This window comes from Callospermophilus lateralis, chromosome 8 (assembly GCF_048772815.1).
Source record: "Callospermophilus lateralis isolate mCalLat2 chromosome 8, mCalLat2.hap1, whole genome shotgun sequence".
Classification (NCBI taxonomy): Eukaryota; Metazoa; Chordata; class Mammalia; order Rodentia; family Sciuridae; genus Callospermophilus; species Callospermophilus lateralis.
The window spans coordinates 66,621,802-66,634,577 of NC_135312.1; the positions used below are offsets into that span (position 1 = coordinate 66,621,802).

General features: G+C 33.7%; 1 protein-coding gene across 4 annotated transcripts in view; it reads right to left on the minus strand.

Moving 5' to 3' along the window:
• Mapk10 (mitogen-activated protein kinase 10) overlaps positions 1 to 12,776 on the minus strand; it is a 154,594-nt gene that overhangs the window by 30,213 nt on the left and 111,605 nt on the right. For all 4 annotated transcript variants that reach the window (XM_076864011.1, XM_076864010.1, XM_076864009.1 and 1 more), the window contains one exon: positions 10,299 to 10,423. In XM_076864011.1, the coding sequence (XP_076720126.1) occupies positions 10,299 to 10,423 (125 nt within the window). The remainder of the gene's footprint in view (positions 1 to 10,298; positions 10,424 to 12,776) is intronic.

Below are 12,776 nucleotides of genomic sequence, written 5' to 3' on the forward strand. Positions count from 1 at the left end.
TCTTTCTATAATTAAGCACATAATTAGAGTGCATCAAATTCATATAAATTGTAGCTCATGTTTCTTCCCACTTATTTCTAAATACACACACACACACACTCACACACGCGCACACACACACACACGCGCACACACACACACACACACACATTCTGAGCCTAACAAACCTACTTAGAGTTCATATCCACACTAAAAGGGTCTTCCATGACAGATAGATGGCACTGAGCTATTTCTTAAATTAAGCCTGCCAAGGTGTCGCGCTAGCTTTTTCACAGTATGACGCATGCTGCAATAATAAGAAATCACAAGACTCAAAGAGGTAGTCCTTGTGTTAGAACAGATGGAGAGAACAGCTGAGAGAGGGATTCAGCCAGTTTATTAACTCCATGTGAGTAGAAGAAATCATATTTAAAAGAACTCATAGGAACATTAGTCTGAAAAACAGAATCTAAATGATGGCAAGTGGACAGAAGAGAATAAGGATGCTCCACAATACAACATCCCTCGGTGACTTCTTTGTCTCTCTACCTCTTAAAACCAAAAGGTCATCCATGACCTACATGCAAATTATAGACCGAACCAGTGATGAGCACTTGGGAAATATTTAGTCTTACTGTCAAATTTAAAATGCAGAAAAAAATTCATAGCATAGAATGGAAATAAAATCACCAATATGCTAAATATTTTAAACAATTAAGCTTTTCCTCAAACTGAAATGAGGTAGTTTGTCCTACTAGTGAAAATACTGAAGAAAATATATATTTTATCTTTCCTTGATATTCATAAAATTCCAGAAACAATATTAGAAATCTTTTGAAAGTAATTTTCTTTATAAAAGCTCCAAGTGGGAGTTTTTGGGAAAAAAAGATTGATGTGCTTTATCAAACAGTGATATATCTAGATGCAAATATAAAAGAAAAAACATTATATACATTTTCCAAATTGAAATCCAAGATAATAAACATGATTCAAATTTCTTGAGAAAAATAAAAGAGACTTTTTCTTTCTTAATAAGAGTGGGTGCACATAGATAGCTTCAAGAAGCAAGTAATTAAATCCAAGGTCATAATCAGAAAGGCAGGCACTTTTAATGAAAAGAAACAAAGGCTTTCTGTATCCACAAAATGTTAAGAGAAACCAGTTATTTTTATTTTAGTAAAATAAGATATTTCTTCTTTTGTCATAGTTTTCAATTTTCTCCAAAAAATCCTTAAAGAAATCAAATTTTGGGCTGGGGCTATAGCTCAGTGGCAGAACATTTGCATAGCATGTGTGAGGCACTGGGTTTAATCCTCAATACCACATAAAAACATAAATAAAGGCATGCTGTCCATCTACAACTATAAAAATTTTTTTAAAAAGAAATCAAATTTTACATTTCTGATTTTTTAAAATATTTTACTGAGTTGTTATTAAATTTTATATAATAAACTTTATATGCAAACTGACTGCATCTTCAGGCACAATAACGGCAAATACAAATAATATCTATTGATGGCTTTAAGCATGAATCTGTATTCTGTGGCAGAAATCAAGAAACAAAAACAGTACTCTCAGAATTTCAGATAGATGAATTATTCATAAACTGTCTTGAAGACATGCCCTAACCTTCTGATATTACTCACCAAAGGAAAATGCCAATTACAAAGACTTTAATCCCTTTCTCCCAAAGGGAAAGACAGTCTGTGCAAAGAACTGTTTTCATTTATAACTAATATAAATCATCTTTTCTAGGTACTTCATGTTTAATACACAGTTCTAAACTAAGGCTCAATGATTTAATAAAAAGATTACACAATATTCAAAGCAAGCATATGTATGTGTCAATCAGTGGCTTACCTCCAAAAAGGGAACAACTACAATAATTTTTTTTAATATAGATACATTAAATTCATAATTACTGTAGCTCATATTTTTCCTTATCATTCCTAAATGATAAGAAATCACTTCACTGTTATAATCAATATTCACTGAGCATAAAATAATCTATTAAACATATTTATAATCATGTATACACATGGAGTCTAAAAGAGTATAAAAAGTACATTTATAATTATATATATTTATAAGCCTATTCTTTACCATGTTGTTTTAGGAATTTATTATGGATTCAAGAGAATTCAGTAGTTAATGAAGTTAAAGTGAAAGTAGAAATACAACAAAAAATATTCATAATGTAAGTGAAATAGTGCCAGTAAGTGATATTCATAATCAAATAATGTTAGCTTTTATTGTAAAAATACATTCAAGAGAATTAAAAATAAAAGGTAATAATAAGTGACAATAATTCTCTACTACTACCCTCAACTACTTGGATTTTGTTTGAAGGATCCAGATAGCCAATGCATCTATAGATGAGTCTTTAAGCTATAAATTTAGTCTTTCCAAATAGTTAACATAACAACTTTATAATTTTTTTCTGTTATTTAGTAATAATCTATGCATTGCAGTTACCAAAACCTGGCCAGATCACTGTTTATATTCAGAACCAAATAGTTGTCTAAGAATTATAGATAGAGATAAATGTGCATAATATGTAAATTATTATTCAAAACAGTTGATGCACATCTGGTTGAAGATTAGTGGATTCTCATTGCAATTTAGTTATAGCTAATTAATACTGGGAGGTACATGTGATTACAGATCTCTCTTCCATTCAGGAAATCATATACTAAACATGTTAAATAATCAAATCAAATAAAAAGTTTCTCCAGGAGACAGTAAGTTATCAAAAGTTTCCATCCTATAAAAATTTCCATTAGCCATTAACTGAATATAAACCTACCAAGTTCAATGAAAACAGAAAACTTTTTGTTTATTATTGTTAAATTTACTGCAAATCACCATCATCTATGTCAGTGTGGAACGTAAAGAGTGGGCTCGATTAACATTTACAGAATCAGGGAATAAATACTATGCTGTTAACAAATAGAGCCTCTCTGAACAGCTTTGTAGGTACTGGATTTAAAAAAAAAAAGAGGAGATACGAAGAAACGAAGGAAAGACAAAGTAGGAAGTAGGAAGAAAGAAGTGTATGAGAAGGAAGAATGACAGAAGTTTCTCTAGTGTACTTCGCCTACTTGTCAGCAGAAGAGTAGAATTAAAAGAAGACTCAACTACAGGAAAAAAGATAGCTGAATCCTTTCACTGCCCCATGTTGTCCAACAATCCTGTAGGTTCTCCTGGAGCCCACTACAAACTGGAAGAGAGACATAAACACATAAAAGGGGGAAGCACACATATTCAGTGAAAACCCCAGTGAGAAATGCTCTTCTGCCCTCAGGACTATCAAGTTAGCATTTCTTGGCAAGAAATCATAAAATATTGGAACCAATTAAATAGTTACCAAGGGTAACATGACAGTGTGCCTGAGGAGGTCCCCCAAACCTTCTAACCTCCAAAGTCTTCTCTCCAGTGTAGGTGTCAGTTCTTTGGTTACTTCCCTCTTATTCGGGGATTTCAGAGTGATTAGGCAATGATGACTAAGTAAGTGACATCGCTGGGTGCATATACCCACACATGTCCTCAGCCATGATCAACTCTGTATCTCGGGGGCTGACCCCTCAGAGATGCGTTTCCCCTGTGCTCATCTGTCAGCCTCAGGGCTGATCTCAGCCAACAGAAGGCAGACACTACCAGGAGATCAGGAGACACTCCACTCCACTTGTCCCCTCCCTCTGTTCAGAAGCAAGTGAATCTCCTCTGTGTCTTTGACTCAAGTTCCCACAGGGCAGGCCTATCACTGCTCACCCTTGGGTCCAGTAAACTATCTCTTCATTCTAGTGCTAGTGATTGCTACTTATATTAGCCAATCTCGGAGAATATCTGCTCTAGCTTTTGCACTGCGAGCTAAGAACATTCTAAGCTTTGTCTCTGTTTAAACGCTCTTTAGGGATGCACCTGCTTAGATCTCTGATCTGAGATGCGTGTCTCTCCTGACTGCCCCGCTGATCTTAACTGTCTGTCCTACCTTATTTGTCCACATGTCTGTATCAGCTCCTACTCAGGATGACAGACCAGATTCTGGAGCCTGCCGACCACAGGCTTCTGATTTATTTTCTGTTCTTTCTGATCCCATGCCTAGCTCTACTCTATTTTCTCATCAGGGTGTCTGGTTCTGTGTCCTCATAGCTGCTCACAATTGTGGAGTTGATATTCTAAGTGTTGATAATTGCTGAGCTGCAGCACAAAACTACTCTACAATGACTCTTAAGATTTACCTCGAAGAGATTTTCGGAGATAGGCTACATTAAAATTGACATTTGTCTGTTTCAAGAAGATTGAAAATAACACACATTTCCTGCATAGTTGGCATCTGCCTTCTCTTTGGTAATATCTAGTAATATACAATAGGATGACACATAAGAAGATGATAAAATACTGTCAGATAGTATATCTGCTCAAAGGGCATGAAATCTGTGATGTAATAAAATAGCTTAACACAGTCAGGTTAACTTTTTCCTATAAATTCTTTCATTGTAGGCAAAAGTTATAATCCCTAAAGTAATTAAATAGTAAACAGTAATATCAATAAAACTTTTAAGGCTCTATTAATTACCTTATGTTATGAACAAACAGTAAAATATGTAACAGTGCTGACTATTCTGGGCTTACATTTTCTCAGTGCTTATTTTAATTGAACTTTGGCATTATTACACATGTGCTACCTTGCTTCCCAGGTTAGTCTCTCACTGGGAATCTGAAGGTCAGGTTGTTTAACTAAGGATATTCAGTATAGGGAGATTAAATTTTCACTCAGCCTGGCCCCAATTCCCAAACTAACATTTAATTAAGTAAGAAATATTGGGCAAGCTCAGCTCTGACCCTGTTCCCTAATCACTCTCCACCGAAGCTGGTTAGATTAGTCACACTTTGCCTTTAGTCTATTCAAGTCAGCTGAAACAGGACTGCTACCCATCTTTGGATCCTTAAGGACCTGTGGTTCATGCACTCTTGAACAGAATTCTCAGATGCCAGATGCCTGACTGACTCAACCTGCCCCCCTGTTCAGATCCCCGGAGCACCATTTCAGCTGTTAGTGATTGTACCTGGGCCTCTCTGAGTTAGACCCTTCAACTTAGTGGTCTGACAAGCTGATTACTCCTGACAATGAAGTCTGATCCCCAACATCTGTCTCCCTTAGGGGATGGTTTTAGTGTCAGAGGTTGATCCTTTCTTTTTCTCAAGAATTGAGAAATTAAGAAATGTCCTCTCATCCTACACAGTTTAAATTGGCTTCCTTATGATGATGAATTTGAGTTGTGATGTCTTTGGTTTGGTGATGGAATATACTTCTCCCTCTTCAGCTCCTACTCCCTACTCTCCATCTCCTACTTGATTATGTACAAATCTATAGAAACCTTTAATAAAGATTCTTACACTCAGGAGTTTTTTTATGGTGATCTGAAGTTTAAAAAAAATGGCCACATTTTTCCAGATGTGATGGTACATGTTTATAATACCAGTTTAGGAGGCTGAGGCAGGAGGACTGCAAGTTTGAGGCCAGCCTCATCGAGGCCCTAAGCAACTTAGCAAGACCCTCTCTTAAAACGAAAAATAAAAAATAGCTGGGGATGTGGCTCAGTCCCCCTGAGTTCAATCCCTAGTATCAAAACCAAAAAGTTACATTTTTTGTCCCTCTTAAATACTCTTCTTACTTGCCCTGAGAGGTAATTAACTCTACCTAGTTTAGAGTTAACCAAAGAGATCAAAAGTTCTCAGTAACCCTATCCTTAGGGAGCTAGGGAAATGCCACCATTCTACCCTACTAGGGTCTCTAAGCTCAAGAATCTGTTAAGAAAAAAGGCAACAAAATGAGCCTTATTCCAGTATTTTTCTTCAATGGTGCACACAGAAGATAGCAAACTGAGTTCCCCAAAGAATCCTGAATATCCCCTACTTTCCTAAAATAAAGTTATAATGAAGATTTGTGGGCTCTATACTTTGTTTTCTTTTGGTTTAAACTAATGGCACTGGATGGCCGTACATTTGGCAAAGTAGATGTGTATCCATCATCAAAAACCAAGGACCAACCCGTTAAAAACGTGAAAACTACATGACCTTTGATAGGTAACAGGCACGAGCAGTGGGAACATGGGGTTAAGGGGATAATTCTATAAACTGGGCCCCCTGTGCAGACCCCACATGCTCTCTTTAAAAAACAATTTACCTGCAACCCTACCTGGCTTAAGTCAATAGGATAGGTCACATTCCTGAGTGAACCACCTGCTATCTACAGGAGAAATGCAGGCTTGTTTTGCCAGTAAGAAAAAGACAGGTTACCTTGAAGCAGGGCTGGGGTCAGGGCCACAACTTTTGTGATCCTCCCACAGACCAGATCCCAGAACTCAAGAAGATAAGGATTATTTACCCTAATCATTAAATCTGTGAGAACAAGCTCCAGCTACAGCTTGTTAGCATGGGCCACAGTGATTCAGCCTTGCTTCAGCCATTTACCAGGTGTAGTAGGGACTTGAAAGTCTGATACAGCTCTGCTGTGTGTCAGAAGTCAAGAGGTGGACCTGGGTGGGACTCTAGAAACTTCCGAGGGACTCCCAATAAAACTGGAATGGGGAGGGGGGTGCTATCCTTCTCCCCTCTGAGAGGACCCACTCTCTTCCTTGAGAGTTTCTCCTTTTCCTATTCCTTCCAATAAACTCTGCTATTTCTTTTACTCGTCTCCTTCCTTGCCTGGAATCCTCTCAAACAAGAACACAAGAGGCTGGGACCTCTGGCTTTGTCTCTGTGGGAAGATCTCCTCTGCAACAGTTTTTAATAATTAATCAAAAAATTGTTAGAGAATACTTCTATATTCCTCAGCCAGCTGGACTTTTTCATCAGATACAACTACCTTTTCCTAATACCAAAAGGTAGTAAAGCTTTTCATGTAAGTCATAATAGCAATAGTAATAACAGTGACAATACTAATGATGATTTATATGCTCTTTACTGGCTGCCATTGCTGTACCAAGCATATTACGAGCACATATTTTTTAAATTCTTAGAACACTATATTGAAAGTATAACACAGAACAACTTGCTCAGTTAGGAAGACTGAGTTGCAGAAAGTTTAAGAAATTGATCGAAGCCAGCTAGCATGGGCAGAGTAAAAATTGAAGTCTAATCCATCTTTTCACATCTATAAAGGTGCAAACAACTCAATAGACTGCAATTGAATGCAATATCTTTACCCTCTTGATGAACATTGAGCCAGTTAGAATACCAACCCATTATTTCACAAAAAAAGGATTGACATTTAGTGTGGCCTTTGTGCTCTATTTTGGACATGAACTTTTGTTACTCTGAACATTCTTTGACTAAGAACTTGCTAATAATTTGGGCAGTTATAACTTCAAAGTCTTTATGCACTACTGTATTGCATACATAGGCCATTATTCAGCTTGATATCCAGATTTTTAAATTTTCAGCTTATGCGAACATAATTAATTTTCTCTATTAGAGTTCTAAAAAATATTAATAGGCTCATCTCTCTTGATTTTGGAATTGTGGTTCTTTGGGAAATATGTGTAAGATAATGTACTATATGATTAATAGATTAGTACATAAAACATTTCTCTACTTTTTTTCAACATCTCCTGCAGATATCAAAATTTCCCACATCTTCTCCCTTATATCTTGTTCACTTGTGTCTATTTTCCTTCAGCAAAACTAATTTTTCTTCCCTCTGTGAATTTTGTGCTCTCCCAAGCATTACATGAGTTAGTTGACAGCTGCTTGAACATGGATCTCCTTGATGACCTCTAATCATGGGACTTCTAATTAATTGATGTTTCCATTTGTTTTATAAAGACACACTAGAGTTTATTATTCAAAACATTCTTTTCAACCCTGGCAGACATATAACTCCACTATAGCTTTGCCAAAAGTCTATAAAGAAAGGTTCTTTTATTTTAAATACATATTCATGTGCAATTACGAAGACACTAATCCTACTGGTACTACAAAAAGCATAACTGACTTCTAGCACTTTCTGCTTCTAGCACTTTCCAGATGTCACTTCCTATTTGTGGTTTCTGTAATATATTTTGCAGTGTAATAAACTATTCTTGCCCTAGAATCAGAATTCACTGCAACATTTGTAGATACATGACAGTTTTACTCTTGTATAATCAATGATCCTAGTCTAGATGCCAAATATATGCTTGTTTTTATGTGTACAGATTTCTTTTCATAGATCTTCATTTTGTAGAAGATTCTTCTCCTAAACTTCATAGGAGAATTTTATTGTCACTTATTGTCATCCCTAACTCAGTATAACAATTTTGAAAAAGTTGAAAAATAGACTCTTGTATCTTTGGTATCCTTTTATCTTTTTATCCTTCAAAGATTTTTTTTCATAAAAAGTTAAAATAATTTAAAACTCATCAGCATTATTCTAATATGTTGTTACAGAGTCTAAGCAACTGTCTCTTTTATAGGCAACATAATTACAAGTGAATTACAAATGCAGACTTTATGACTCCAATTAAACTCCAGGCCACAATCCATTAAAAACAGATTACATTCATTAAATTAGATCTAAGCAAAAAATAAATATGCCATATAATTCAAACTATCAAAATAAATGAGGAGCAACAATTTCAACTAATTTGTTTATCTACAATTTTTATCAATACAATCAAAAATATCTTTTTGAACGTTATCAGAGCAAAAGTTTTACATTTCATTTTCACATATGTATACACATATTTACATATGTATGTAATATATACATATTTACATTACATATATAGATGAGTGTTTATATACATATATATCTATTTTGCAAAATATATATGTGTATTATATATAAAATTCTCTACATATTGCCTCACTTCATTTTATTCCAAGAACATTGGAAAATATTTCCTAAGCATAAGAGATTGCAAGAGGTTCTATACTTTAGTTACAAGAATGTATATTCATTTTAAGAAAATCATAAACTCAGAACTATTAAGTTAAGGGAATTTTATTTTGTAAGAATCAAATCAAGTGACTAAAAATCCTAAGCAAAATAAAATGTCAACATCGTTGTAAAACTGCTTAAGTAAGCAGGTCTTAAGAAAAAGTTGTGCAGTTTTTGTCAGCCTTAGCAGACATATAACTCCACTATGGTTTCCATGTGGGAGGCTCACCACTGTAGTGTTCTCTCTGAACCTTTTGAATATTTAATGATCACATTACCTATGCAAAGGAGCTTGCTGCTTGTGTCTGTAAAGATCAATTCTACCTGGTCCTCACTATCATATCTCAGCCTCTGCTTCTCTAGTAAAGAATGAAGAAATGAGGATTATGTAAATTTAAATTTAGCACCTGTCACATGATGAGGCAGAGGAAAAGAAACTGAAACACAGCAAAAATATCTTCAAGCATACTCTGGGGTATGGAGAAGGGTAAAAAGTAAATAGTATTTCAAATAAAAGATTAGAACAAATTGAAACACATGCATTAGAAAGTATTATGTTATAAAAAAAATGAGATAGTTTAGCACAGATATTCTAAGAATTTGAAGAGATTCTGACATTTGTGAGAAAAGGTAACATTGCTGATAGTAACATTTAAAGGAGGTGCAAAAAGCAAATTGTCATCAGAAGGCCTATATAACACATGTGGACAACAGCAATATACATTGCTCTACTAATCTGTGGCCCAGTATAGAGAAAATGAGATAAGTAAAGATGTAAGAAAGAAAATAGAGTCAATATTTTTCAATTGTTGACAAATAGTTTGAAGATAAAAGTTATGGTTCTCAGAAGATTCTTAAGAAAGAAAAGATATATCACACTATGATATTCACTTTGGAATCAACCTTAAAAATAACATCTGTATTGAAATACCCACTTTTTCTTGTCTAGCTCATGTAGTTTCACAAAGTCACCATTAGCTTGAAAAAATATTTCTAACTGAAATATTAAATATCACATGATACTAATAGACGTATTATTATGGAACAGAAGCAAAGTAGCTTATCCCATACTGGGTTTTCAACCATGAATCTTGCATTGGAAGAGGCTAATAAACACATTGGATGAGACATACATATTAACAATTTAATGAACACAAATGCTAAATGTGCCAAGTACATCTAAAGTTTGGACTAAATCACCCCCTTTCATAGGAAGTCCTAAAAAAACAAATTCATTTAAAAGATAGTTAAGGAAAATATCTTTTAGGGGGGCAGATAATGGTATTTTGACCTAGAATTTTTTTGTGTGCCCTTCTGGGGTTCAATCCTACTAAGAGTTTACTACAGCTATGGTTTGTTTATGGAAAGAAAATAAAATATGCCTCTGCCTTACCGCCTCCACTTCAGCAGGATCGTACCAGACATTGATGTAAGGGTGCTGTAAGGCGTCATCCACTGATATCCTCTTGGCTGGGTCAATCACTAGCATCTTTGACAACAAATCCCTGGCTTGGCTGGCTGAAACAATCAATGAGAAAAACAACCAGCAAGATTTTTATCTGTTGTATGGAGTGGAAACTAAGGCAAAAAAAAAAAAATCAACAAATATCTTGTTTCTAAATAAATATCAAGTACATTTCTGGATGTTCTGGAAAAAGAAATTAATTTTGCATCTCTTTCTATAGGTCTCGAGGCTTAAGGCATCATCTGGGGCTCATTGAAGTTATAATATAAATACACAATTATTCATTTAATATTCAAATAACTAAGCAACATTCAACAGAAAGTTAATATAAGCAAAATAATGTTCTTAGGTAATCTGGATGACCTTAGGCTGAAGGGATAACAAGCATACAAATGCAAATCCATGATGTTTGATAGTGATGGCTCTTTGAAGATAAACAATATGTATTTTCATGTTCTCATTCATATTTTAGAATTATTAAAATTTGAACTGAATTCAAATTGATGAGAGATCGTATAGCCCCAATTTATTGTATGCATGAAAATAACCTGAAGAGTAGTAGTGATAGATATGATATCATTCAACTGGTGAATTTTCATTTTAACATTTTGTGATCATCAGGCACTTTAAATCAGTAGAATCGTGATTTCATGAAATCAAGTAGTTAATGGCTGAAGTCCGTTCAATGCTACACATGACAGCAATGTAAAACTACATTATGTTTATGTTACTAAGATTAATTTTATGATTATGGGTAGTATTAGTTGTAAAGTTATTTAGTGATAATCAGTAAGCATATTTGTTTAAGAACACTAGTAAAGCCTCATTAATTTTCAATCTCTAAAAAATATATAAAATTTTACAAAAATTACTGTTCGAATGGAAATAAATATCTTAAACCGAAATTGTTATTCAATTGATAGAAAGGTTTAATAGTAAAAATATTCAGCTGCTTCCAAATATATAGTAAAACTTCAAATTAAAAGGAAAAGATCCTCATTGATTTAAGAATAAATCATAAAAATATGGATATATATCAATTTTTATTTCATCAATTTTTCAGAGAATAGGAACTAGGTAAGTTGTGTAAAACTGAAAATAACATAATATGAAAATCAGAAAATACCAATTATCCCAATAAGTTTGAGTCAACTTTTTGGGGGGCTATTTATTTTTTCAGTTATTTGTTGGTCAAATATTTTTCATATAATTTTAACAAAACTACAGTTAAAATGTAGCAAACCATTTTCACTTATTCTGTATTTTATTGTGTCTTCACATTTCAATAAATAAACCTTCTGATGTCTTGTTCTAACATGAAAAATCACTAGTTAACTAATCCTTTAGGATATTTTATGTCTATTAAACATTTTCCTGGTAAATTCAATCACAGAAAATCATTAGTATTATTTACAAATAGAAGTTTGAAGCTTATAAGAATAATAAAAATATAAAAAGACTTGTATCTTAATTTAAACTTTAATATTTCTCATTACTATTTTGAAATACTTCTTTGATTTACAAATGATTTTACATCTATTTTCCCTTTTATTGTCCTATCAAACACACCATATTTCTCTTTCTAGGGCAGGTGCTGGAAGAGGGCCATGAACTATACTAATACCAAATCATCTTAGGAAGAAATAATAGTAAATATCTTATGTCTGAAACAAAATGAGGAAAATATTTCAATGCTTTATCTTTCATTTGCAAAAAATAAAATCTGTTATGCTCTTCTTCAAATATAATGAAATATAATGTTTCTTTTGGCTATTTGTAAGTTATGATTCTTAACAATGTGGCAATTTTATATTAAAATTAAATTAAATAATCATAACAATAATAAAATAGTTTACCCTTTACAAGGAATATAATTATAAAGGTTCCACTTAAAAAGAAAACTCAAGGGGCAAGGGTTGTGGCTCGGTGGCAGAGCGCTTGCCCCTCACATGTGAGGCACTGTGTTCAACCCTCAGACCACATAAAAATAAACAAACAAAATAAAGATATTGTGTTCATATATAAATTAAAAAAATTTTTAAAGTAAACTCAAGAAAGTTGGAATTACTTTACAGAACATGATATATTTTAATAATTTTTCTATATGTGCTGTTATTATCATTCAGTAGTTTAATGAGAGTTTTGCTGTCTTCACTTGTTATACTACAAGTGTCTTCATCAGAAGGAATGATTTTACCTAACATCTCACTTAGAATCCTGAAGCAATAAATGCTAAAATATCTCTTCTTCGAGTATTAGCTCTTTCCCAATCTGCATAAAGATAATGTTGATCTTAAAAATGATGGAGTTGGTAATAATTTAGTCCATACCACACCTAAAGTCCATAGGAAAGCTAAAGGATGAAATCCACTGTGAAGCTTAAGTATCAAGAACAAAGGAACAATA